The following is a 25,999-nucleotide window of genomic DNA, read 5'->3' as shown; positions in this document are numbered from 1 at the left end:
CACTGCTGCGATCGGCGAGCCGCACGCCAGGGTGCGGGTATTATTGGAGGCTCTCGTTCAGGAATGGTGATCGATCGAGGAAGATTGGATTTTCGGGTATGAAAGGCGGATGGAGCAATGGACAGAATGTCGATACGAGGAAACTATGGCATGAAAAACCGATGCGACGAGACCTCAGTAGGCGGGCAAGTTTGTCGCGAGAGGCAGAAAACACTGCTGGTGTTTCATCGGCCTCGTATTGGGATGCTCAAGCCAAGAGTAGCCCAGAACCCACTAATGAATTGCCACAGCAATGCAGGCAAGCTGCACAAAGCGTCAGGCAATTTCCGCCGTAAAACCGGTCGATGTAATCAGTGACAATACCGGTCGAAGTCGACGTGTTTTCTTGTGACAAGACGTTGTTTTGGCGAAGGTTTTATCGTCTAAGCAGGGGCTGGGATGATGGCGGAATGTAAGGAGGCACAAATCGTACCCGTCTTCAAAACAGGACAGCTCAGTGAGGCCCAAGCTCAGCTAACCTTCTGTTAGCTCCCAACCTCTCGAACTCTGCTCCAGCCTATGTAATTTTTCTAGAACCACAAAGTTAATACATTGAAAATATTACATGAAAAGGATAAAAATCTCTATATCTGAACTGTATGCTCAACATCAGGAATACAGAGAAACTTCTTTGTTGCGGCTTGAGGAGCACCCTCTTCTGCTTCTCCTAAATTTCACCCGGCCACGGGCGGGAGGGCCGCCGTCTAGTGGATCGCGGCCTAAAGATGCACTAAATCCCCGCTAATGGGATGATAAAGAGGCTCCGTTACAGCTCGCCAAAGCAGGATAGCATCCAATAAGTACTCTCTCGGTTCCAGTGGAAAAGTAAAGGAAAGATCAAACTCAACCGTTCTTAAACTCATGATCGTACATTGTCTGGCTGCGATACTTCTGCTCCCTGCTCCCTGTTATCAGTCTTTGCTTTTCTGCCCCTTGCTCGTTTCCCCAGCAAATACATTTAGATGGTGATGCCATTCCTTCCCAGTTGTCCCATGTTCCAGGTGGGCCAGTTATACACCGTGATTGGCTGTAGGGCCGCCAGACACAATGATGCCAGCGAAATTGGCCAGATGGTTAATTTTCATAGGGCGAGAAGTCATTCTACCGGGCAACTCACCTATTAACGGATAGTGCTCATATTTGCCATGGCTACGGAAAGTGTATTGGCCTAACCGCCCGATGCAAACCAACACGAGAGACCAGCCAATCACATAGTCAAACTTACTAATTGATCACATCTATAAACTGTTCTAGACCAGAAACCCGCTAATGAAGCCTCGGGCGAATCGCCATGACAGCACGCCACGAAAAGCCACAGAGCCACTTGGAAAGCTGGACAGAACCTGATACATTTAGTCCATCTATCAACCATTGCCACGTACCTTGAGATGACGGGCACTCAAGCGATCAATGCTGTGTTCCCAGAGAGCATAATACCGCTAACGGATCCAGATCCCCGGCCATTTTTTTTTCTATTGTGCCGGTTATAACATCACTGGCTCTCAAGCCAAGCAAAACTTTGTGTCCTTAGTTTATGTATTTCTCATCCCGATGTACCATTACCCATCGCTATAGTCTTAGCCACTAGTTAACTAATAGCTTGGAGAGGACAGAAGATCGGCATATAAATATTCAATTGATATAGTTGGGATGCCCCTGTGACACCATATCTGCATAAATTCTGCCGCAGTTTAGCTCGATATCCGGGGCGATTATACCCCGTGATCCGTTCTGGCACCGAAAGAACGACGCAACTTGGGGAGCTCGGATATCAAACCGGCAAGTGATTTGTTTATCAACAAGCCGGCGCTCAAACTGCAAACACCAGAGACAATACTTCAAATTACAGCGATTCACGGGTACGGGTGCTACGCATATGGGACGACACGGTGCCTCCTAGGCAAAGACATGGAGAGAGTCGCAGTTGTCCGCGTGCCGATGTCCGAACCCGCTGCACCGCTGCAGTTGCCGAACACCTCTGCGGGGAACGGACGGCTAGGAAAACATCAATACCGCAAGGGGCACATCGGTGTAGTGAATTTCCGTTGAACGGTCGGCCTTCGGCTACGCCGTTGAACGGGATCTGTGAAGGAGCAAAGGCCGTAACAATTAGGGATGGCTGGCAGGAAAAAGTTCTCACGGTGAGCTGGTGAGGTGAGACTGGGCGTTGGGGGCGGTAGCGTTTATTGGTCGCACTGCGGTTGAGCAAGGCTGGGCAAGGATGTCGACAGCGGCAACCAAGCAACATCTCTTTAATGGTAAACGGGCGTAGTATATGTGTCTGTAATGTCTGTGCCTGGAATGCAGCCCGTTGAGAAATCTCTCATGGTTGAGCAGTTATTTGTTCTAGATGGAGTTGGCGGTATTGCACCATCGGCCTGCCAGGTGGCCTCACGAAGCTGCGAGTATGCGGCTTTTCCCGATCGGGTAGCCTCTCTGACGTTATCACGAGGCTTTCTGGCAAAAGCTTGGCCGAGGGCCCGAAGGTACCTGTACTTGTCCATGTGGCTGTTTCTGGGCTGCCAAACAGCACCAGGGTCGCCCTGCCATGTGCTCAGTGTTCCTTACAGTTCCCCGTCTTTCCGATTCTGATCAGTGGAGTATTATTATTGTCCAGCTAAGATTCCCATGAAATAAGTGCAAACTAGATCCATCCCTGCCCGTCACCCTGAGCGTGGGGGGGAAGACAGGTACCTGTACATGCAGCCACGACCTATAACTCCTCATACACCTGCAACTGCCTTGGGAAGGTGCGACTGCCAGCTGGTACTAATAAGACGCGCCTTCCGTCGTACCTGCCAAACGTGCACATTTCTTTTTCCTCTTGATTCAATCATCGCAGCCTTTCCCGTCTTCACATATAACCGCACTACCTATATTATTCGACTTTGACCTGACCAGCAGCTTCCTCGACGGTCCGGAGCCCCACGATTGCGTGATTACCAGCTGCGGACACTTGCGCCGCGCTAACTTTCACATCTCTGGACACGCTGCTTTTTTTGGCTGCTGATACTTTCGGGTCCTCGCCACAACCTTTTTTTATTTTTTTATTTTTTTCTCAGTCTCGTCAAAACTTCTCCTACTTAAACATCTTTCCTCCTCTCCTTCTCGTCTTTTCCCGCTCGTTGTCGAACCTTGCGGCAGTCTCAACTCGACAGAAATCCTCTCCAAGACCCCTCCACATACATCATCATGGCCAATTCTCCCCACGGCGGCGTCCTCAAGGACCTCTTTGCGCGCGACCTCCCCCGCCAGGCTGAGCTTCTCGCCAAGTCCAACACTCTTCCTGCTCTCGTCCTGACTGAGCGCCACCTTTGCGACTTGGAACTCATTCTCAATGGCGGTTTCTCTCCTCTCGAGGGTAGGTCAAGTTGCGCCGCGCCTACCCGTACCCCGCTGACATCATACCATAGGCTTCATGTCCGAGCAGGACTACAATGGGTGAGTTTTCTCTTTTAGTCGTCCTGCTGGACATTATTTGCTAACCTAACTTGTAGCGTCGTCAAGGACAACCGCCTTGCCAATGGCCTGCTCTTCAGCATGCCCATCACTCTTGATGTCGACCAAAAGCAGATTGATGAGCTTGGCCTTAAGGCTGGTGCGCGTATTACCCTGCGCGACTCTCGCGATGACCGCAACCTCGCCATCCTCACTATTGACGACATCTACCGACCCGACAAGTATGAATATCATCTTGAATTCCACCATTAGACCTTGCACTGACTTGCTACAGGGTCATCGAGGCCAAGAACGTCTTTGGCAGCGACGACGACACCCACCCTGGCATCAAGCACCTCTTCAGCACCGCCAAGGAATTCTACGTTGGCGGCAAGCTCGAGGCCGTCAATCGCCTCGAGCACTACGATTTCCTCGACCTCCGCTGTATGTCAACCCCTTCATCAATCGCCAGAACCGCAAGCTAACCAGATAGTCACTCCCGCCGAGCTCCGCTCCCACTTCAGCAAGCTCGGCTGGCAGAAGGTCGTTGCTTTCCAGACTCGCAACCCCATGCACCGTGCTCACCGCGAGTTGACGGTCCGCGCCGCCCGCTCCCAGCAGGCCAATGTCCTGATCCACCCCGTCGTTGGAATGACCAAGCCCGGCGACATTGACCACTTCACCCGCGTTCGTGTTTACAAGGCTCTCATCGCTAGATACCCCAACGGCATGGCCGCACTCGCCCTGCTTCCCCTAGCTATGCGTATGGGCGGCCCCCGCGAGGCCCTTTGGCATGCCATCATTCGCAAGAACCACGGCTCCACCCACTTCATCGTCGGCCGTGACCACGCCGGTCCCGGTAAGAACAAGAACGGCAAGGACCACTATGGTCCCTACGATGCGCAGACTCTTGTTCAGCAGCATCAGGAAGAGCTCGGTATTAAGATGGTCGAGTTCCAGGAGATGATTTACATCCCCGATCGTGATGAGTACATGCCCGCCAACGAGATTCCCGAGGGCACCCGCACCATGAACATTTCCGGTACCGAGCTGCGCAACCGCCTCCGCACCGGCAAGGAGATTCCTGAGTGGTTCTCCTACCCTGAGGTCGTCAAGGTCCTTCGCGAGCAGAACCCACTTCCCCGCGAGAAGGGATTCACTGTCTTCATGACTGGCTACCAGAACTCCGGAAAGGATCAGATTGCCCGGGCCCTGCAGACTACTCTCAACCAGGGTGGTGGCCGTCCCGTCTCCATGCTCCTTGGCGAGACTGTCCGCCATGAGCTCTCCTCTGAACTTGGCTTCAGCCGTGCCGACCGCGATCTCAACATCTCTCGCATCGCTTATGTCGCCTCTGAGATGACTAGAGCCGGTGCTGCCGTCATTGCTGCTCCCATTGCTCCCTTCGAGCAGGCCCGCCAGCAGGCTCGCGAGCTTATTGAGAAATCTGGTCCCTTCTTCCTCATCCACGTCGCTACCCCTCTCGAATACTGCGAAAAGACTGATCTCCGCGGCATCTACAAGGCTGCTCGCGCCGGCCAGATTAAAGGCTTCACCGGCGTTGATGACCCCTACGAGTTCCCCGCCAAGGCCGACCTTGTTGTCGATACTGAGAAGCAGAATGTCCGCTCAATTGTTCACGAGATTATTCTTCTGCTCGAGAGCCGCGGTCTCCTCGACCGCTTTTAAGCAACACCGCCATTTTTGATGCCGGCAATTTTTGTTTTTGTTTTTGGACAAGGGTAGAGCCCTGGTAGATGCTCTCAAGGCCCTGGCGTTTGAATGATGGATTTCACATATAAATTTCTTTTGTCTAGATAATCGACGTTGTCTAGATGATCGACGTTAATTGCCAGAAACGTCGATACGCTCGATGATTGATGATTACTCGGAATTGGATAAAATCTGTTTCCAAAATTATAGACTATTCAATTCACCAATTATCACTGTGTTTTTCTAATGACGAGATGCCTGCCAGCTGCCCCAGGGTGCTACATGACGACACGGGAATCGGCTTTATTACGGACTACAACGGCTTAGCCAGAAGCGCTTAGGCACTGGATATGCACGCAAATTGATACTAGGCAAGAAACGTGAAGGTCGGCTTACTCTTCTGGAACTCTGCATGATGCATGTCTGAGGAGTTTCTACCCGAGACGCTCACGCCGGTCTCTGGAGGAATCCGGGAATTGCTCGATTTAGGGAGGTATGACCTGTCTACGTCAACGCGCGGTATAGAGCGCACGGGATAGCGGAAGTTATTGGACCGCTGTCGCTATTGACAGGATCATACAGTCGCGCGTTGACCTGGGATGGATGATGAACCTGAAAGGGACGAACGAGAAAGGATACAGTCTAGAATAACCGCCTGCTAAGAAAAAAAAAAGCAAACATGGGGAGAAACATTGGTTCGAACATGGTACCTAAACATACTGGGTAGAGGGTGTCAACGCACCGTTTTCAAGCAAAGAATGACATGAAAGATCAAGTAGTAACATGAAACGCTTTTGATATGGCACTTGCAACAGCCCAAACAAGACAACCTTAGAAAGAGAGCCCACGCCCCTCCGCGACTCTTGATGTCACCTCGCGAGGGGTGCCCGTCCGCCGAGCTGCTCGCGGCAAGTAGCTGGCGCTCGGCGACTCGTGCCTGACGACGTTGCGCACGTGGTAAGAGCATGCCCTTCTGCCCGCGGCGCGCTGAGCAACCATGCCCTCGCACAGGGTCCTGCTGACCTTTTTGATCCAGGCGCGCGTCGAGGGGTCTGCGATGGCGAGGTACTGGACGAGCTCGGTCGGCGCGTTGCGCCCGTTGAAGCGCAGGAGGGGGTCAGCACCGCGGCTCATCATCAAGCGGAGGAGCTCGCGACGGTGCTGGACAACTGGTTCCTGGTAAGGCGAGCGGTGCCACCACATGGTGTCTGGGTTGGGGTGCTGGTAGATGGTGCACAGCATGTGCAGCGCGGAGCTGCCGAGCGGCGAGGCCGGCGCGTTGATGTCGGCGCCGCGGGCGAGGAGGTGATCGACGGCGGCGACGAGCAGTCGCTCCACGGCCGCCATCTCCTTGGTGCCCGATTCGACAAGCAGGTGCAGCAACAGCACGCTCGGGTCCACGCCGCGGCGGGAGAGGAACAGATCGATGAGTCTCCGCCAGCCTCGCCAGGCAGACGCAAAGAAGGGGTCGCGGTTGCGAATACCCCGACAGTACCGTCTCATGATGCGACCCATAGCCCCGTCCATGCAGCCTGCCTCGACCAGCATGGTCACGATGGCGAAGAAGTGGTCGTCATTGAGCGACTCAACCTGCCACCTGTCGATGAGAAGCTCCAGGCACGACGGCGTCATCGCCTGGGCCAACGTGCCGGGGACGTCGTCTTCGGGAGCGATGGGCGTTCGGGCGCCCCGCGCCAGTAGGAATGCCAGATTCTGGAGCGTGGCGCGCTTTTGCGCAGCGCTGCCGCCTGACATGGACGGGATCGTGTCCAGGAACTCGAGCAGCGGCGTGCTGGACTGCTGACGCGGCCGCCAGTCCCAGTTGAAGCCACGATCCCAGACGCGCGGCTCTACACGGTTGAGGCAGCAGCCGTGCGCGAGGCATTCCTCCACTATAGAGGTGTCATGGACCTGAGACTGTGCGAGGCGCTGGACCGCAGCGAAGAGTGGGTGTCGGGTCGGGCGAGCGACGGGCCGAAAGTGCAGCGCCGCCGGCTCGTACATAGCGCCGTGGAGGACGAGCAGCCGGCGCATGCCCGAGCTGCTGCTACTCGACATGATGGCGGCGGCCAAGGGTGCGATGCTCCCGAAGTGGCGATGCTCGTGCGAAGCGTTCACGTCCGCGCCAGCGTCCAGGAAGAGCTGCACCAGCGTCTCAGATGCGCCCGCAAGAATGGCGCGCGACAACGGCCATGCCGTATCCCGGTCTGTGAATGCCTCGACGCTGGAGATGAAGCCGCACTCGATGAGATTCTGTAGCGTCTCAAGGCGGCCTGGGCTCACCAAACGCTTCATGAGCCCTCGGAGCTGGAGCCGGAGCGCCGCCGTCGCGACGCCATTGAAGCCGGACCCCCGCATGGAGAGATGTTCAAATACCCGCGGCGACCGTCCGCGTACGGCGAGCACGAGCGTTGACAGGCGCTTGGGACTGCACACACGCACCCGGCCAGGCTCGCCCTTTCTGTTAAAAACCTGCTCCGGTTGCTTAGTCTTAAAGACAGTCACAACGCTGAGCGGCGCGCCAGATTGCTCGCAGCGCTGCAGAAGAGCGACATCATCGTGGCGAAGAGCCCACAGCACGGCCCTCTGATTGCGCCGAAAGGGATCCAAGAGAAGCGGCGTACCATAGAGGTGTAGGCGACGGCATGTTGAATATAGCCTGGCTTCGTCGCCAAGCTCGAGGCAGGCGACGATGTTCTGAAAAACTTCCAGAGGCAGGGTCTCAATAGTACTGAGAGACATTGCTTCCCGCAAGGGCTGCAGTGTGTGAAGATCTAAGAGGGAAAGATGAGCAGCGATGGGCCGAGGAGGGAAAGTGTGGTTCAAAAGTAGAGACCGTGAGCAAGCGGCTCGGATCTGGAGACTCAGCCTGCTATCTGAAGTGTCAACACTAATCCGGGACCCTCTCATCTTTAAGTATTGGAGGCGTCGAGAGCATAGAATCTAGGATGCTCGATAGCCCGCCGGTCTTGCCAGAAAATCGGTCAAGGCCGCACCAATTGGGGGCTAGAAAACGCGACCACATCGTCATCCCAAACATGCAGCATGTGAAACCTGACGGGCATTTGCATCCCATAATGTCTCATAGCGTGGGCTTGCTCGTCGTCTTTGGCCGACGAAGCTGCGCGTAAGGAACAAAGGAGACAAGCAATCCAAGGAAAAGAGACGAAAAAAAAAGAGGCATGCCTGCCCGATGGCCTGCATTTGCATGCTGCACAGCCGTGCCAGCAGCGGCCACTCCCATTTGACCAGCGGCAGCCACCAAAGCTGCCCGGACAAAATGTTCATTGGTTGTTGCAAGGCGATGATAGTATTTCTCCCTCATACTGCAGGACAGCTTGTGAGCCATGCTTTTGCCTGTTTTGTTTAAGAGGTGGATGACTTGGCTGGCTCGCAGCCGCTTGCAGAGCGAAAACGTAAGAGCGTGCCAAAATCCGGGGTTATACTTGCCGTGTTCCAGGTCGCACGTTTTGGTGGCGCGGAGTCGGTTTATATGAATGACAAGAGTCGAGAGAAGTGACGAGCCGGGGAAAAAAAGAAAACAATCACCCTATGATCTCATAGGATTCCGCGAGAAGCGGCACGTGCCACAATTCCCCCAGAGCCGGCCCCGACATATAGAAGAAGGAGAAGTCGGCTGCGAGATTCTCCGAGCGCCTCGCTCACCGCAATTCCATGGGCTTGTTTGGAGGGCGATGACCAAAGAGGGCGGGTATGCGATAACCATTCAGGCTGGGAGCTTGCGGCCTTGATGCAAGACGGGTCACTGCATGTTCTCGACCTCTCGTCGGCGTAGCGATCGAATGAAGCGGCGTCGGAGAGGCGTTCAACTGTAGTTGCTGGGGTGTTGAACCTGTAACTATGTAGCCGTGTAAGAGCGAGCCACCAATCAGCTGGGTTCGCAGCCGGGCTGAAGAAAGTCGGGCGCAATGTGCCCCGTCGCTCGGAAGGCGCATAGTAAGGCGGCAGACGTCGCTGGCTTCTTTTCTCTTTTCCTTTCTCTTTTCTCCAGTGGGAGCGTGCGGGGGAGAAAGGTCCTTTGATCAATGGCTCCTGAGCCTGTCCCTACCTTTCGAAAGGCCTGCAATCTGCAGTGAAAATGCAGTGGCTGCGCAAAACGAGCTGTTCAATCTTGTACCGCTTGGAGTTTTCCAAATACAAGGGATAGAAGCCACCAAACCAGCTTCCGTGTTTGGCTACGAGACTTGATCTCAGTCCTGTGCCGCCAGCTCGGCAAGGCTGTCAAATAATCGCTTCGACAAGGCGACAGTTCCGACAGACCCAACGAATTCATCTGCTATTTGCTTGAAGGAAAGGCTCCTCACCAGCTTCTGTAAGCCAGCGAGTTTCCGTTCCAGTCTTTAATCCTGGCCATGAGGCCATAGGGCCACTTGCAGCCGGTGTGCAGATGCCAAGGAGAGCTGGCGTGATGCGTCGGACATACTGCTTCTTGAAGGTGTTGTGGCCGCTCGTATTCTATGTTGCTATGAATTGGCAGATACTAAGTTATTGACCGGGTTATACGCCTCGAATGTTTCTCAAATGGCATCTTGTTCTAATTGGGCGTCACTGTGATGTGCTTGTAGTGGCGTTGTATTGTCGAAGTTTCGTGGCCCACAGCATAACTATAAACGCTTAGAGAGGTACATACATACATACATAGGTACTGGACTAACAGTTACCTGGATCCGAGCTGCCTGTCCTTGATGGTGGATACTCCCTCGCACTGTGAAGCTTTAACTGAGGAGCGGTTCGACCAAGTAGCATCGCTCGTCTACTAGTAGAATGTGCCGCGATATGCCAGAGTACCATGCATGTTTTTCCTTATCGGACCTTATTACTGTGCAGGGTAGGAATTCATCTCATCTGCCCTGAGCTGGTCGAGGCGAGGTCCCCCTCTCGTTCAGGAGACCCAATTTTTACCTAGTTTGTCGTATCATGCACTCCCAGCTTCCAACGGTGAGCCTCAAAATATACAGCGCTTAGCGATGAAAACCATTGGCCAGGTTGCCCACGTCTGCTGGACCTCGTGCTAAATATACCTCTTCCATTTATTAAGATGCATCCATGGCCAATTAGGCTTCAACACTATTCCATCATCCCCACACGGCAGCTGCCGTTGCCGCCTAGCTGGAGTCATCATCGGTCGGGCCGCCACTTTTTCTGCCCTGCCACCCGCCACCGACTTGTGCAACTAGTTAGCGTGGGAGAAAGAGGCACAGCTCATGCATCTAACATCGACGTCCTAGGTAGGCACTCTTACGTCCGCTGCAGACCCCGTGCCAAACAAACATCGAGTCGAGCATAAAGCATCACTGAGGAAACCGCCGCGACCTTTGTGCCAAGCCCCCCCCAACCGTCCGCGTCACCCCGCCACAGATGCTTGGTCGCCATGCCGACCAAGGATCGTGACGTCGACGCCTCTGCTGACGACGACCGTCCCCGCGAAAAGCAACGGCGCTCCAAGTCTGAGCGAAAACCCGACCGTGACAAAGAGCGAGAACGAGACAAGGAAAAGGACAAAGAGCGCCGCCACCGCTCCTCCAGGTCTTCCCGCAGCAAGCTTGGCGGTGAAGATGGCGACGCGGGCTCGCACGTCTCCTCCTCCAAGAAGCACCGAAAGCGAGACAAGGACCGTGACAGACTCCGAGATGATGGAGATGACAAATCTTCGCTACGTACAAAGTCGCTCAGCGATGTTGGCGGCCGCTCAGCTCCCTTGTCGGTCCCAACCGCCCCGCTCATCGACGGCAAACGAGTGTCGTTGCCGTACCCCTCTTTCAGCAAGGCACATAGCAAGGAGGCGGTCATGAGCAGAGATGACCTGTCGCACTCTAGAGATTCACGTATTCCTACACCAGAGCCGACCGACATGTGCGACGACGATCGCCGACGCAAATCCGAGGACGGGAGCCACAAGGGCTCAACATCAAAAAAGACATCTAGACCGCCCACTCCCCCCGAGACAGACTTATCCGCCGACAAACGCAAGTCGTATGAATCCAAAAAGAGCTCAACCCATAGCAAAGATCGAGAGAGGAGAAAAGACAAGCCCACTGCCTCGAGCGTATCCAGATCTGCGTTGCGGAATGATGAAGGCTCGAGGGTTAGTCGCCGCTCCGCCTCTTCGAGCCAAGCAACGTACATCAAACCGGCAGACCACAAATCACACGAGAAGCTCAGAATCTCCGAATCAAGACTCTCGAGCTCGTCATCTCGCCATTCACCACATCGGTCGGGCTCGACACGCAGTGTGCGAAGGTCGGAAGGTCGCGATGGCCACTCTTCACCGTCGAGTGTGCAGGACTCGTCCCCAAGAACTCCCACGCAAGGTCCCCAATTCACGACACCCTTTTACGACCACCCTGGCCCCGACGGGCCTAACTCGACAATACCTTCAAAGACGGCCACGCCTGTGTCTGCCCCGGCCCCGCCACCGCCTCCACCACCCCCGCCCATGATGGATCTTCACGACATTCCACGAGTCGACTATCTACTGCAAAATGGTGGACTATCAAATCCAGTATCGCGACATTTCCTGTCTGTCCTGCCTATTCAAAATGGTGCCCGTGTTACCGGCCCACCGCTATCCGGTTGCGATACGCTCTTTGCGCCCTTCTTCAACTTGCTTGATCAGTATAATACAGTCATGGACAAGCAAGGATCCGTCGCCGTTGCCACAGGGCATCGCTCCGTTGCGAGGCGACTGCTCGACCGGCTAGAAAATATCTTCTCACGCGACCTGCCACCCCACGGATGCGCATGCATAATGTGCGACCGCTCCGCCGACATGCATCGCGGACTAACATGGGGCGACGTATTGGAGTGGGTAAGTGGACGCATCGAATTGCCTCAGTGGCCTCCCTTCGATCTAGCCGAGATGGGAGCCAAGGCTGCTGAAATATCAGCTGAAGAGCCGAGGCGCCCTTCCTCACCGATTAAATTGGATCCGGATATTGCAGAGGAGTTCAGAGAGCACTACCTTCGCCAAACCAAGAAAGTCAGATCGGCCGTCGACAAATGGTTGAACAGCACACCAGAGACGCCGATCCCTCCGCCCCAGGAAGTCGATGACGAGACCCTTGCATTTGCGATTCTGACTAACCTGGACGATGATGATCGCCCGTACTTCAACGCGCTCCTGTCCGGTACCCGCGAGCTCAAGCCTGCCATGCGAGCGCCGACGCCGATGCTCCGTCAACGAAATGACTTTGTAATCAAAACTGGTCTCTCACTTCAACGTTTATATCGACTACAGCAAGCTCCTCGCGACGCCGAAAGCGTCACCTATCTGATCAAAAACCCGCATACCCATGATCTGCTAGTGACTCTATCCAACATTAACAATTCGGAATGGGAAATTCTGACATCTGGTCGATTTGACGGGTTCCTATGGTCAGGCGCCGAGGTTGATGACCAGTTTGGAACTCCTGGGCTGGAGTCCAGGTCGCAGACACCATCGCATGGATACTTTGGCAGTCGCAGCACGATGAGCCCTGGCCCTCGCAGCTCCTCCGCTATGAGTTTGCGCGGACCGACGCCATTTTCTCGAGGAACAACCCCCGCATCTTTCATTAGCACGAGCTCCGTCGGGCCGAGCGGTAGACAGGCAGTGTCAAACGATGAGGAGATGGAGATGCTTGCCATTGCCGAGATGGAACGTGACATTTACCAAGGAATGGAGAGTCTGGAAGACGCTTTTGAAAAGCTTCATCACCAGGCAGAACTAGTTCGTACAGCATTACGTCAACGCGGTGCTGGGCTGATGCAGAGCTTGCAAAGTCGGCGAAGAGTGGACGTCTTGCCCGCACAAACCCCCACACCGGGCATTGGACAGGAGCGGCAAACCTGGGCACCCAGCAGTGAGGGAGAGGCACCTAGCGATGACGACTGGTTTGAGGAGTACGATATTATGCCGGATGACTCAGCAAGCAACATCAGCAGCTCACGTCACCGGCGGCCGAAGAGGCGAACAGAGCGGCGGACACCGGCTCCGATTGAGGAGGACGAGGAAGAGTAAATGCATGGCTAACGAAACGACTGGATGATGATACCTTTGCATTTGGATTTGGAAAACCTGGAAGCATATACCAGCAACTATGAAGGGCGAGACTGGCTTGGATTTCTTCAATTTCATTTGCATTTCTATTGGACTGGGCGCAGTGCGCTTCAATCTTTGCGCAGGGTGGATGATGTATGGGCCGATTTCCTGCCAGAGTATGATGAAATTGGGCAGATGCATATTCAAATCAATGATAAATAAAACTTAGTTGCACAAATGCAAAGAATACCATATCTGGTTGAATAGGTATCTTCCTACGTATGTTGCGCAGCGTGGCCATTTCGAACCGTGTGCCCCACTACTCGACCCAGGAGCAGACTGAGGCTTGAAATCAACCTTCTTCACACAACATTTTCCGAGCGGCCGTGGGCAACTCATCATGTCTTACGATCCAGATGAGTTTAAGCCAGGAGCCAGTCCTATACTTCATGAGATCTGCAGTCCTGAAAGGAAGCCTCCGCACTGGGAGCCTCTGTATCGCCAGGGCTGCACTTTTGGGCCGCAAATTTTCGCCGAGCGCATGCTCACTTTTATCCGAAACCCAAACCTCAACACATCTTGGCTGTTCCGCGGAGATATTCTCTTTGACGACAGACAGGAGGATGAAAATGCGGCAGAAGATAACAAGGCGCCGGCAAGTGTCGGCGGTTTCGACGCGAGCTGGCCAGAACGCCGGGTCGTCGCGGGGATGACGAGAACGAGAACCATGGTTCGGAGGCTGATCCCACGAAACGAGGTGCGCGATGCGCCCATGAACCAGACTTGCGAATTTCACCAAACCATCCCACCGCAAGATGACACAGCTGCCGGTCACCGAACAACATCGACACTGGTGCTCTACGTCCCGCACGCCACCTCCGCCGAGGCGATGCCCTTCTATCACCCACGTGTGCGCGCCATCGCGCATCTCCACGAATGGGACGCCGCTGCCGGCCAGGGCTTCATCTCGGTGCACTTTGAGCCGTTCGCGGCCGACCTGCCGCTCGCGGACGCCAAGCTGCGCCGCGTCGGCTACCACCTCCTCGAGCGGCTGCACAAGCACGGGCAGGGCTCGCTGCGCGGCTACGCCAAGCGCGTGCACCACGACGCCGTGGTCCCGCAGAAGCGGTTCCAGGACCGCTTCGCGGCGCTCAAGCGGCGGCACGCGCGCGCCCTCATGGGCGCGTGGGCGGAGAGCACCGACCCGGCGAAGCACGTGTTTGAGGATCTCGGCATCGCCGCGTTCCTGATCGAGCTGTGGGCGGACATGTACGGTGCGGAAAGCGAGGCCGGCCCGGGGGAAGGAGGGTTCCCGGGGTTCGTGGACATTGGCTGTGGGAACGGCTTGCTGGTGCACATCCTGAACCAGGAGGGCTACCGCGGCTGGGGCTTCGACGCGCGGGCGCGCAAGTCCTGGGCGCAGTACAGCACCACGCCGAGCGAGGCCTCGCCGACGGGGTCCTCGCTTGCCGAGCGTTGCCTCATGCCGAGCGTCGTGCCCCGGCCCGAGGGCGAGACGCCGATCGACGACGGCCTCGTCCACGACGGGCTGTTCCCGCGGGGCACATTCATCATCTCCAACCACGCGGACGAGCTGACGCCGTGGACGCCGATCCTGGGCGCGCTCTCCGACTGCCCGTGGATCTCGATCCCGTGCTGCAGCCACGACCTGGCGGGCGCGCGGTTCCGGGCGCCGCCGCCGCGCGACAGGAGCAAGTCCAAGTCGACGTACGCGTCCCTGGTGGATTGGGTGGCGCGCATCGCGGAGGACTGCGGCTGGCAGGTCGAGACGGAGATGTTGCGGATACCGAGCACGAGGAACACGGGCCTGCTGGGACGCAGGCGGACAAAGGAGACGAAGGACGTGGACATTGCAGGCATATTGGCGAAATACGGCGGCGTGGAGGGGTATTATGCCAGCATTGCCAAGCTGGTCAAAACAGGCCCGAGATCCCACTGAGAAATCTTCGATCTATCCAAGACTCAATCTAGGTCAGGTACAGGAAGATGATCGACGAGCTTCATGTTCAACCCAAGGCGCTTCAAGGCTTCGATGGCATTCTTGTCACGCAGCTCAGCTGTCTCCTTTTCGCTTGCGAGCACAAAGTCCTGCCTCAGCACTTTGCCTTCACACTTGACACCGTACTGCGCCGCCGTGGCCTCGTCAATAGGCTCCAAGTCCACAATGAGGCTCTTCTTAACACCGAATACTGCATCCGACGTTTCATACGGATCGCCACGAACATATACAGCGCTGCTCGGCGTGAGCTTCTTAATCAATCCAGAAACGTGACGCACTTACGTGATGAGGTGATCCCAGCCCGGCTTTTCCAGCATAAAGTGCATGTGCGCCGGCCGCCACGGGTGCCTTCCCAGCTTCTGCAGTAGCTTTCCCACCGGTCCGTCCGTCGGGATCGGGTAGCTCACCGGCGTGATGCCCGTGAACCAAAACCTGCCGTCCTCGCCACTCCGCAGCACCGCGCGCTCGCTCGGCGCCCCACGGTCCTCGTGCTGGACGTCGTACCTGCCCGACGCGTCTGTCTCCCAGACATCCACCTTGACGTCCGCCAGCGACCTGCCCTCACGATCCCTCACCGTGCACAGCACCAGCAGCGGCTCCCCCGCCGGGTCCGCCGAGATGCTCCCGCCCGCGGCGACGACCGGCGCGTCGTGCGTGTGGAACGGGCCCAGCACGGAACCCTCGGTGCACGGCGCGGGCTTCGGGTGGTTCACGGCGTCGACGAGCAGCGACAGCCCGAGCACGTCGGACAGCAGCACGAACTCCTGGCGCAGCTCGGTGCAGGCTTGGCCGGTGGCGGTGAGGAAGGCGACGGCGGCGGTCCACTCGGAGGTGCTGAGGCGCGTCTCGCGCGCGAAGTCGTGCAGGTGCGTGACGAGCCGCTGCATGAGGTATCGCAGGCGCGCGTTGGCGCACTGGGAGTTGACGAGGATGGTGTTGGGTGTGATGTTGTCGACGGTGAGGTCCAGAAGCTCTGGCATAGGAAGCGCGGGTGAGGCCATGGTGCCGATATAGGAACAAGTTTTGGGAAATGGGAGAATCTGTCTACCGCAAGAAAAGGAATAGCGAGAGCCCAGACGATGGTCGGATTTAAATAGACAGGCAAATGAGATCGTCGGCTTTACAAAGCCGGCGTGACTAGCCGTTGCTAAGATCTTGCTAAGATCTTGCTAAGATCTTGATAAGCGTAGCAGCCAAGACACTTCACCCCGCAGAAGACCCTCTGGAAAGCATATATTCCGACTCTGTCACTATGAGCTCATTTCTACCCTGCCCACTCATCATCACTCGCCTATTTGGTCCGCGATTCTTGACATCATCTCCTTTGTGCAGCTGTGTCTAGTGTTGTTTTGCACACAGCTCTGTGTCTCATCCGCTCCTCCTCCTCCTCCTCCTCCTCCTCTCCACTCACGCGGCCGTGTGTGCCGCACAATACGCAGCAGCACCGGCAGTTCCGGCGGGAACCCGTGCGCAACCCGGCAGTCGCTTTGGCGCACAAGCCTGACCAGCGGGCGTGGCCATCGTCGCCGCTGCGGCCCGTCACCATGAAATGCAGTTTGACGAACGCGGCCGGTAGCACGGCAGGTTGTCGAGGACCCGAGCTTGATTTGCCGTCCACAATCCGGCAAAAATGAGCCTCGGCAGTGATCTATATGCAGATCAACCAGCTTACACAGTGGCGCTTACATGATGACGTGTTGCGGTCAACGGCTTCTGGCATCCGAGACACGGCACAGCACATTGCATTCACGATAAACTGAAGTACATAAAATTATTGAGCGTTCCAAAATCACGCGGGCAACCTATGCTGGCTGAAGAACTCCAAAATCATTGGCGTCGCATTGTAACTCGCCACATGGTGGCCATCCCTCGAGTTGTCGTGGTTCGGGGCCGTGCTCGGCCAGTCATGCCCAATGTCAGACTCAAAGACGTGCTTCACCAACCCAGCCCTCGCGCCACTCCCGTACGTATACATCTCCGTATTATTCGCGACCTTGCTTGTCTTGTTCTGCAGCCCGAGCCCGTCCCTCGCAGCCCACTGCTGGACAAAGTGCGGGATGGCGGGGAGGCACTCCCCCCTGCGCGTCCCGCCCTCGTAGCGTATCGTCGTGTCGTTTCCGCCGTGAAACTCCATCAGCGGGATGTCCTTGCGGCCCGGGCTGCAGGGCAGCTTGACCGTGTCCGGGTGGCACGGCGACGCGTCGACGTAGAAGGCGCCGGAGACGGGCGCGAAGGCGGCGATGCGCTTGGAGGCGCCGTCGTCGCAGGCCAGCACGTTGCAGAAGCCACCGCCGTCGGACTTTCCGGACGCGTAGATGCGCGTCTTGTCGATGCTGTATTTGCCCTTCAGGTAGTCGAGGATGTCGTGGGTGAATTTCACGTCATCCACGGTCACCCCCGGCACGCCCTGCCAAACGTCCTTGTTATCCGGTTAGCGGGCGGCATGGCGCTGGGGAGAGGGGTCGCGCAACTCACGTCGATGCCTTGCGGGTATGCCACGATTGAGGCGGCGTTGGCACTCGCGGTGGTGAAGCCGTCTAGTTCGAGCTGATCCTTGGCATCTCGGCTGCCTCCGTGGAATGAGAGGATCACGGACGCCGGAGTCTTGGAGCTGTACGTGGGAGACACCCAGAGTAGGAAAGATCTGGTCACTTTATTGCTAGTGATGGTGATGTTCGATGCTCCGTCTCGGCGGACAGCGGCGCAAGAGCCGACCGATGCAAGCGCAGCTGCACCAGTGGCGAGTAGGAATATCATGCCGGTCAAGAGTTTCATGTTCATATGCGTAGCGTATTTTCTCTTGGTGAGAATGGGAGATCACGTCTCACAGCGGCGTCGTATCGTTATGTATAGGCCGAAGAGCTGAGAAGGGGATGGCTGATCTTGACGAGATCTTCGGCCTCACCGAAGGGGCGCAGTCTCACTCAACTGCATGCGGCGCAATCTCACTCAACTGCATGCGGCGCAGTCTCACTAAACTGCAAGGGGCTAGTAATACACCGCATCAGTGGTTGCCGCGATTGCCGCCCGGGTACTACTAAGTTTAGAAAGAACTCGGGCAAAGTAAATCCATGGCCGAGAAGCTGGTCTATGTATGTCGCTTAACTGAGGCGAGGCGCCTGACAGAAACTTATCGTGTGAGGGGTTGGCAGCGCCATTGTCATCGCGATTATAACTGGTGGCACTGAGGCTGGAAATCTCCAGTCGAATCAAAACTGACTGGCATGCTCAATTCCTCAATGAGGATTTGACGGGTATTCAGAATCAGCACTTTCGCTACGTGTTGTCGATTTGAGGGTGCAAACTTGGGTATATCATTCATGTATCTTCATTCTATCTAACATCAACTGAGGTGCTGCGCCGACTTTGCTAAATGCAAAAAATACAAGCCAAAGTTACAAAATCTCTTATGCGGTATCCAAAACAATTACTTCCGCATCTGCGGAGCCGATGCTCTCAATCGCAAGCTTGTCGCCAGCGTGGACACCTTCAACAAAGGCGCCATCACCCTCAACAAGCTCAGCATCCTCGCGGCCATCGATGCGAATCTTGGCCTTGCCGTTTTGCGTCATCGGCAGGTGTACGTAGACCTTTCTCTTGTTCGCCTCGGTCGCCTTGGCGCCCACCACCCACTCAAACGTCCTCTCCGGCGTGATGATGCCCGCGCCCATGGCGAAGTCGGCGTGTATCGGGATGGACCCCGCCACCTCCGGCTCCGCGTCCTTCTCCTGCTGCGCCGTGGCATCCGGCCCGCCCTTTAGCGGGCTGAGTATAGTGATGAAGCCCTCCCTCTTGGCCGCCTCGTCAAAAGTGCGGGTGTGGTACCGCGGGGCCAGGCCCTTCCTCCACGGGGTCGCCCAGATCTGCAAGAAGTGCACCGTATCCTTTGCGTGCTCGTTAAACTCGGAGTGCGCTATTCCCGTGCCGCCGGTGGTAAATTGCACGTCGCCGCGGTGCATGCGGTAGAACTTGTCCGACTGCGCGCCCTCGCTGCCCTTGGCGAGCATGGAGTCGCGGTGGGTGAGCTCGCCGGAGAGGATGTAGCTGAAGATTTCAAAGTCGCGGTGCGGGTGCGTCGGGAAGCCCGAGTTGGCCTTGACGCGGTCTTCGTTGAGTACGCGCAGCGAGCCAAAGTGCGAGAAGCGCGGGTCGTACCAGTCGGCGAAGGAGAAGCTGTGGTAGGTGTTGAGCCAGCCATGGTCCGAGTGGCCGCGGGTGCCGGAGCGGTGCGGCGTGATCTTGGCCTGGCGAAGGACGGACTTGGACATGTTGCTGGCAGACTTGAGCATGGGACTTTGCGAGGCGATGGTTGGGGTTGTTGTGGTGAAAGAGCTGGTCGTTTTTGGTGAGATTAGAGAGGTGAGTTGCTTCAGGTAAGAAAGAGCTGCAGGGTTGAAGATGATGATGAGTGTGGAAAGAAGAGCAATCAAAATTGCAGAGCTGGGGATGAAGCGCGGCATATATAGACGAAAAGTTTTGAGATGGAATAGTTGAGAAAATATTGGTAGATGTCAATTACCCAACTATTTGCGATGGATTAGATATTCTAGGGTAGTGTCGAGTATTAATAACCTCTTGGTGCATCACCAGTATGAGACCGTTTTTGGACTAGCGGCGTTACATAATGATTCTTAAGCTGCCGGTAATCGACATGGACAAAAGCCCACCAATAACGGGACTTCAATGGCCGGCATCTCCACTTTTCCTGATGACGGGGATCTTGGTAATCCTGGTCAAAATTCGAAGTTCAAATAGTCTGTCAAATTGTGTAAAATTCATTGCTCACCAGCGGAGGGAAGATTGATTCCATATTCCGATACGTAGTCTAGATTCAGGGCATCGGACTAGAGCAAGGCTAAAATTTCTCAAAATTTCTTCTTAGGTCAAAGTCCAAGTCCTCATATTGCGTTTTATACGGTAGATGAAGCTAGTCACATACATAATCTCGGCCAAGTCACCGACTTGGCTTTGATGCAAAGCACCCTACACCTAAGTTTTAGGAGTTGAAAGAAAATCAATAGTGACAATAAGACAATTGTAAATTCAGTTACAAGCAGTGCTAGTTTATGAAATCATAAAAATATTTTCATTTCCAAGTTTCCTGTTTTGGAAACCGTTTCATGTTAAGCTAATTGGGTGATACGGGCGCCGCCCGGCTGCAATTCACCGTAATCATCTACGTCACTCTGTTCTCACCACCGCGCTGCTCCCACAACAATAAAACAAAAGCATCGCCCTCCTTCCGAAATGTGACGAGATTGAGACTCTTTTCTCCTTCAGAAACATCCAAAGCACCACGGAAGATTTCTCTTACAATGCTCTCTTGCTTTGGACGCGATGGCGATGAAGAAGAACGCGAGCCACTGCTGCCGCGCTACAACGATGACACCGCGAGAGAAGCGCGGCTGCATGAAAAGCTGCACACATACCAGATGCTGCGTGCCATCTCTAAAGGATTCATGCCATCCACAGAGCAGACAAAAATACAATTGAGAACTCTTCTTTCATCGCAGATTCTCAACCCCTCGGAAACGGGCGGCCTGTCCAGCTCCGGTCGTGCGCTGGTCCGCACCACCAAGGAGTGGCTGCGTCTCTTCATTGGGCTTCTGGAGCAAAAGAATTCACAGGATCAAATCCAGGATTTTATCTGGTATCTCGCGAGCGCAAGGGTCCAAGTCGACTCCAACGGCGCTGGCAGTATTTTTAAGAAGGGGACGGCGCACGCCAAGGCCTCAGCCGCAGCACAGGCTCTACGAACGGTCTTTTCACTTGCCCTCTTGAACAACGACTTCCGCGTTTTGGTAGCTGATGTCGGGACCATCACCACACAAGTACTTCGGGATGGTGCTTTCGCCATTGGCCAGGCTTCCAACGAGGCTGGCAAGCAGCTCGACTCTGCAGCTGCAAAAGGATCCGGCGACCTGGCTGCCTTGAAAGCCAGCGACAAAAAGGCCGAGGAGGAGTTTTCCAAGGAAGACCTGAAGCAGAAAGCCGCCCAGGTCAAGGATGAGATCAAGGACGATGCGGCGCAAGTCTCCGAGGAGGTGTATACAAGCCTACAGGACCACATGGGCGAGGAGACGCAGAAGATTTTGATCAATCGCTTAAAAGCGGCCGTTCGTGGCCTTCGACAGAAAAAGGACTACTCCGAGGCTGTGTCGCAATTGGCTGAACTTTTGCAACGCTGTGCCACCATTTATCTATCTGCCGCGGGAGAAGCGGCCGAGGAGGTGGAAGAGAACATCGAGTTGAACCGGCAAGCAAAAGAGGCAGCTACAAATTTCTGGGGTTTCATCTCTTCGTTTGGCGACAAGAGTCTCTGGGATAATGTTGCGACCTCGTTTCGCGAGTTTACCGACAAGAATCGCGAAAACAGAGAGAATGCTGAGCAACTTGCTCAGGAGCTCATCACAATGGTACAGAAAATGCTATCCGACCCGGAGTTCCTAGAGAATTTTGGAGAAAAGAAGCAAGAGATGAAGGAAAAGACAAGAGAACTGACAAATGACTCTTCTCTGGGCGACGATATTTCCCATTTGATCAATACCACGCAGTCGGCGGTCCATTCCGCCATTCACGACCCAGCCGTGCAAAAGTTGGTTTCCTCATCATGGCGTCTTGCTGAGATTTTATTCCCGACAAGTCTGCACGGCAACTCGGAACTATTCACAGACTTTGGAAATATATTCCTGCCGTTACTGGTGCAGGCAGTGCAGCATCTGCCCATTCCGCGGCTCGAGGTCGCCACTCCGACAGTCGACCTCCTCCTGGAGAACCTCATCTTGCAGCCCGGAAAAACAGTCAACCACAGCTCGTTCCTACCATACAATGCTCACCTCACTACTACAAACCAACTTGACGTCACCAAGCACCGCCTTGGAACCGCCTCTTCTACAACCAACCTGCTCAACATCAAGCTCGCCGGCATCTCACTCGCCGCCGACGACCTGGGCTACTGGATGCGCGTGCACTCGGGCCTCCTACGCTTCGTGGACGAGGGCCTCGCCGGCTTCCACCTCGACGAGCGCGGCATCGACATCCACGTGGAGCTCGAGGTCGGCCGCGACCGCATCGAGGAGCTGGTGGTGCTGCGCTCCGCCCGCGTCAAGATCCACCACCTCGACTACAAGCTGCGCAAGTCCAAATTCACCTGCCTGGCATGGTTTCTCAAGCTGCTCCTGCGGCCGATCCTCCGCAAGGCGCTCGAGTCGGCCATAAAGTCGGCCATCGGCGACGGCGTCCGGGCGCTCAACAGGGAGCTGGTGTTTGCGCGCGAGCGGCTGCGGGCGGCGCGCGTGTGCAGCCCGGACAGCCTCTGGACGTTTGTGAAGGCGGTGGCGGCGCGGTTCAGGCTGGAGGACAACCCGGACGTCTCGGCGAGGGTGGGCGTGAAGCCCGGGCGGGACGGCGTCTTCAGAGGGCGGTACGCGCCAGGCAGCTTGGTGAGGCTGTGGGAGCAGGAGGCGGAGGACGCCCAGCAAAACATTCACGAGTACAGACGGGACGGGTGGCGAAACGATATCTTTAGCGTGCAGACTGTGCCGTTGTAGCGTCGTTTTTCTCATGCAGATGATCTCCCATGCAGATGATCACCACTCAGACTTGCGCACACCCTCTCAGCCCGGCTTGGTCTCCGGCCGCGGCTCAAGTCCACGTAATTTGTAATAAAGACACCTTTCAATAGCATGATAGTAACTTCTTCAATGAATAAATCTTTCAAAAGAGAAATTTAAACCCGGCTGAGCAAGGTTTGCTGCTAGAGATGTCGTCAGGTCGGCCTTGATTGGCTTCCCTATCATCAGCTGCAGTGCCTTTGGGCAGACCAGACTAACATCCCGTGTCTTGGTTGCTGTTACAATTTGGCCGAGACATATGAGCTTACCCGTTGCGGCTTTTGACCTGTCGTATAAAGTGCCTCATTGATAGGCACGTGGCGATTGACTCGAAGGCTTCGAGGGAAGGCTCGTGGTACTGGGGCATATTGGCTGTCACATTCCACAGATTTTGATATATTGGCTGACAGATTCCACAACCTTGATAAGCAACGTTGTCTCGATCGATCGCGAAAACCGCCACATGCAAAGAGAAGAAAGAGTCAACTGATACCGAATTCAAGAAGGGTTAATTGCATTGCCGGTGTCAAGATCGTCATGCATTCTGCGAGGTACACTCTCTATCGGAAAATTAGGAGCTGAGAGGCATACTCGGTGGCTAGTCGGCCGCTTGTCACCCTCAAAGGATCAAGGAAGCAAGCCTCAACGCTACGAATTCGACGAATGGAAGCCCAGAAGTTAGTATATGATGGGGGACAGATGTGGCCATCCGCCCGAGACTTCCGCATCCCACGAACATCGCCCCGCTGGGAACTCTATTTGATCAAAAGTCCTCGGAATATTGATAAAAATGATAGTGGACTTCTCTGCCGCCATGAGGCCCAAGCACCTACCTAGTTAGAATTAAAGTTCAAGGCTACTTGCCAAGGGAGGCCAGGGACGGCCGCATTTCGTCTGGCGGCAAGCCAAGCCTTGTTTCCCGTTATACTTTGGCCCGGCACGCGACCGGATCAACAACTAGTCGGAAATAAATGATGACTAGAGTGTAGTTGTTCTCCTTCATCATCCAACCAGAGCGGCCAAACGTGCAAGGAGTCTTTTCAGTAACATGGCATGTGGACCGGTATAGAGGAGGGGCGGAATTATGACAACCCTGCTGGTCAAACGGTGACTTTTCTTTTCTTTTTTTTAAGATATAACATCCTTCGACTAGTCAGATGTCACAAAGGCCGAGACGAACGACCTCCTGCGGGCGGTTGAAGCAACGTCCGCTAGTCAGCCTCGGCGTGGCCGACCGTTTTGGGTCACGAACTCATCGATCTTGTCAAAGGATCCGGACAATACTCTCCCTGGAGTAAGGCTGTCAGTTATTGAAGGCAAGAGACGAACATGGACGTTGTCACAACCCACGCGGGTCCATTCCTCACGGCGGGTTCCGAAGCTTTCAACAATCCAGGCTACTCCGCCGTTGCAACGTACAGAATCCTAGGAAGCCACTGGAGAGCCTAGTTGAGTTGTTCTTGAACCATAAAAGTATATATAATGGTGCTAGTATGATCCTGTGCTTGGTGCTGATGTCGCCGTTTGGATCAAACACTCACTGCAAACGAGAGTCGAAGTTTCTTAGCCTCTCAACAAGAAATACGCCAACACTTGAGCACAACTCTTCACTGCCCAGATCAAGACGCTTCAAAATGATTGCAAAACATCTTATGACTCTGCCCTTCGCTGCGACTCTGGCTGCTGCCCAGGGCGGGCTCTTCATCGTGCACTGCAAGCAATTGACGGTGCAGCGCACCGATCCAATCATCCAACCAGGCGAACTGAGTAGCCATGTCCACGCCGTCGTCGGGGGCACCGGCTACTACATGTCAATGTCCAACGAGGACGCACGAAATGCACACAATACTACTTGCGACAAGGCTTTGGACAAGAGCAACTACTGGCAGCCGCAGCTGTACCACCAGCACCACGACGACAGCTTCGAGCTGATCAAGCTACTCGGAATTGTGAGTGTCGATTTCCGATCTCTGTGGACGGTGTACTGACTCTATTGGAAAGGCTGCGTATTACATTGATCGTACTTGTGACTATCAGCCGGGCCGCAGAAACTGCAGAGGCACCCCGGGCGCCATTGCACCGCCAGAGGGCCTTCGCATGCTCTCGGGCGACACGCTGAGAAGGTGAGTACAAAAGTCGCTGGGGCTGAAGTTAATCAAAACTAACGATGTGATAGAACGTACGATCACAGTGACTATACCAACCGTGCCGTGAGCCACGTCTGCCTTGACCCTGGCAAAGACTACGTTGAGCTCCCGCAGAAGCTCTGCAACGAGATGCGGGCGCAAGTCTTCTTCCCCTCCTGCTGGGATGGAAATAACCTTGACTCCCCTGATCACAAGAGCCACGTAAGTACTGGGAAATTCGAGGGATTGACGAGAGCGTTGGACGAAGCTTGCGCCGCTAACACAGACACAGGTGTCCTTCCCCAGCATTGGTGACTACAACGGCGGTGTCTGCCCTGAATCCCATCCCGTCGCCATAGTCTCCGTCTTTACTGAGTTCTACTACAACACGCGCCAGATCCAGGGCAGCGCCTTCCGCCGCTGGGTCTACGCCAACGGCGACACAACCGGCTACGGCCTCCACGCGGATTACCTGCAGGGCTGGGAGGACCAGGACAGGCTCGAACGCGCCATGAAGACCTGTACCGGCAAGCAGGGTACCAACAGCCCGGACTGCAGTCTGTATGTAGGCCCCAACGGCGCCGGAAAGACGTCGTTCCAGAAGCCCGAGAGAGACCCCCCCACGGAAGACGTTGGTCTGAACGGCCGCCTCCGGAAGCTTCCGGGCAACAACGCCGTCTACGGAGGCAACGCTACCACGTCTAACTAGGGTGTTTTCTTTTGAGAGGAGCGGATTGTATATTTTCAACCCTTGTGTTTGCCTTTCGGGTGTGGGCTGGCAACTTCGTATGGGGGAGGCTTGACTGACATCACCGGCGACCAAAATTGAACTTTGGTGCGAGTGAAAGGGGGCAAAAGAATACCGTAGACTGTTGGTACTATATGAATTACATTGCTATCTATTAATAGTCAGTGCAGCGCTGGCCGTTGCAAATCAGGCTGACTCTCATCCGCTGTGACTCATCGCCGCTGCGAGGGTCTTATAAAGACCTTCTTGCTGGTGAAGTGA

At 55.3% G+C, this 25,999-nt stretch overlaps 9 protein-coding genes across 9 annotated transcripts; 5 read left to right on the top strand and 4 right to left on the bottom strand.

Moving 5' to 3' along the window:
* Positions 1 to 3,231: 3,231 nt before the first annotated feature.
* Positions 3,232 to 5,166, top strand: ISF_06059 (sulfate adenylyltransferase; the record flags this gene model as incomplete). Its single annotated transcript, XM_018849663.1, has 5 exons — positions 3,232 to 3,400; positions 3,453 to 3,480; positions 3,537 to 3,719; positions 3,773 to 3,921; positions 3,971 to 5,166. 5 exons carry the CDS (start codon positions 3,232 to 3,234, stop codon positions 5,164 to 5,166), a joined length of 1,725 nt encoding a protein of 574 aa, XP_018703161.1.
* An 855-nt stretch (positions 5,167 to 6,021) lies between these two features.
* On the bottom strand, positions 6,022 to 7,932 carry ISF_06058 (ankyrin repeat-containing domain protein; the record flags this gene model as incomplete). The annotated part of the gene is made up of 1 exon (XM_018849662.1): positions 6,022 to 7,932. One exon carries the CDS (start codon positions 7,930 to 7,932, stop codon positions 6,022 to 6,024), a length of 1,911 nt encoding a protein of 636 aa, XP_018703160.1.
* A 2,650-nt stretch (positions 7,933 to 10,582) lies between these two features.
* On the top strand, positions 10,583 to 13,210 carry ISF_06057 (hypothetical protein; the record flags this gene model as incomplete). Its single annotated transcript, XM_018849661.1, has 1 exon — positions 10,583 to 13,210. One exon carries the CDS (start codon positions 10,583 to 10,585, stop codon positions 13,208 to 13,210), a length of 2,628 nt encoding a protein of 875 aa, XP_018703159.1.
* A 421-nt stretch (positions 13,211 to 13,631) lies between these two features.
* ISF_06056 (tRNA(Ser) Um(44) 2'-O-methyltransferase) lies at positions 13,632 to 15,191 on the top strand (the record flags this gene model as incomplete). The annotated part of the gene is made up of 1 exon (XM_018849660.1): positions 13,632 to 15,191. One exon carries the CDS (start codon positions 13,632 to 13,634, stop codon positions 15,189 to 15,191), a length of 1,560 nt encoding a protein of 519 aa, XP_018703158.1.
* A 23-nt stretch (positions 15,192 to 15,214) lies between these two features.
* ISF_06055 (Intradiol ring-cleavage dioxygenase, core) lies at positions 15,215 to 16,252 on the bottom strand (the record flags this gene model as incomplete). Its single annotated transcript, XM_018849659.1, has 2 exons — positions 15,215 to 15,485; positions 15,534 to 16,252. The coding sequence occupies 2 exons, from the start codon at positions 16,250 to 16,252 to the stop codon at positions 15,215 to 15,217; spliced, it is 990 nt and encodes a 329-aa protein (XP_018703157.1).
* A 788-nt stretch (positions 16,253 to 17,040) lies between these two features.
* ISF_06054 (carbohydrate esterase family 1 protein) lies at positions 17,041 to 18,026 on the bottom strand (the record flags this gene model as incomplete). Its single annotated transcript, XM_018849658.1, has 2 exons — positions 17,041 to 17,670; positions 17,727 to 18,026. 2 exons carry the CDS (start codon positions 18,024 to 18,026, stop codon positions 17,041 to 17,043), a joined length of 930 nt encoding a protein of 309 aa, XP_018703156.1.
* Positions 18,027 to 18,658: 632 nt separating this feature from the next.
* On the bottom strand, positions 18,659 to 19,711 carry ISF_06053 (RmlC-like jelly roll fold protein; the record flags this gene model as incomplete). Its single annotated transcript, XM_018849657.1, has 1 exon — positions 18,659 to 19,711. The coding sequence occupies one exon, from the start codon at positions 19,709 to 19,711 to the stop codon at positions 18,659 to 18,661; it is 1,053 nt and encodes a 350-aa protein (XP_018703155.1).
* Positions 19,712 to 20,566: 855 nt separating this feature from the next.
* Positions 20,567 to 22,801, top strand: ISF_06052 (Bactericidal permeability-increasing protein, alpha/beta domain protein; the record flags this gene model as incomplete). Its single annotated transcript, XM_018849656.1, has 1 exon — positions 20,567 to 22,801. One exon carries the CDS (start codon positions 20,567 to 20,569, stop codon positions 22,799 to 22,801), a length of 2,235 nt encoding a protein of 744 aa, XP_018703154.1.
* Positions 22,802 to 24,498: 1,697 nt separating this feature from the next.
* Positions 24,499 to 25,699, top strand: ISF_06051 (hypothetical protein; the record flags this gene model as incomplete). Its single annotated transcript, XM_018849655.1, has 4 exons — positions 24,499 to 24,813; positions 24,866 to 24,987; positions 25,041 to 25,212; positions 25,283 to 25,699. The coding sequence occupies 4 exons, from the start codon at positions 24,499 to 24,501 to the stop codon at positions 25,697 to 25,699; spliced, it is 1,026 nt and encodes a 341-aa protein (XP_018703153.1).
* Positions 25,700 to 25,999: the final 300 nt, after the last annotated feature.

Source organism: Cordyceps fumosorosea (assembly GCF_001636725.1).
Source record: "Cordyceps fumosorosea ARSEF 2679 chromosome Unknown scaffold_15, whole genome shotgun sequence".
Lineage (NCBI taxonomy): Eukaryota > Fungi > Ascomycota > Sordariomycetes > Hypocreales > Cordycipitaceae > Cordyceps > Cordyceps fumosorosea.
The sequence above is the reverse complement of the archived record's forward strand: the minus strand, read 5'-3'. Positions and strand labels throughout refer to the sequence as shown.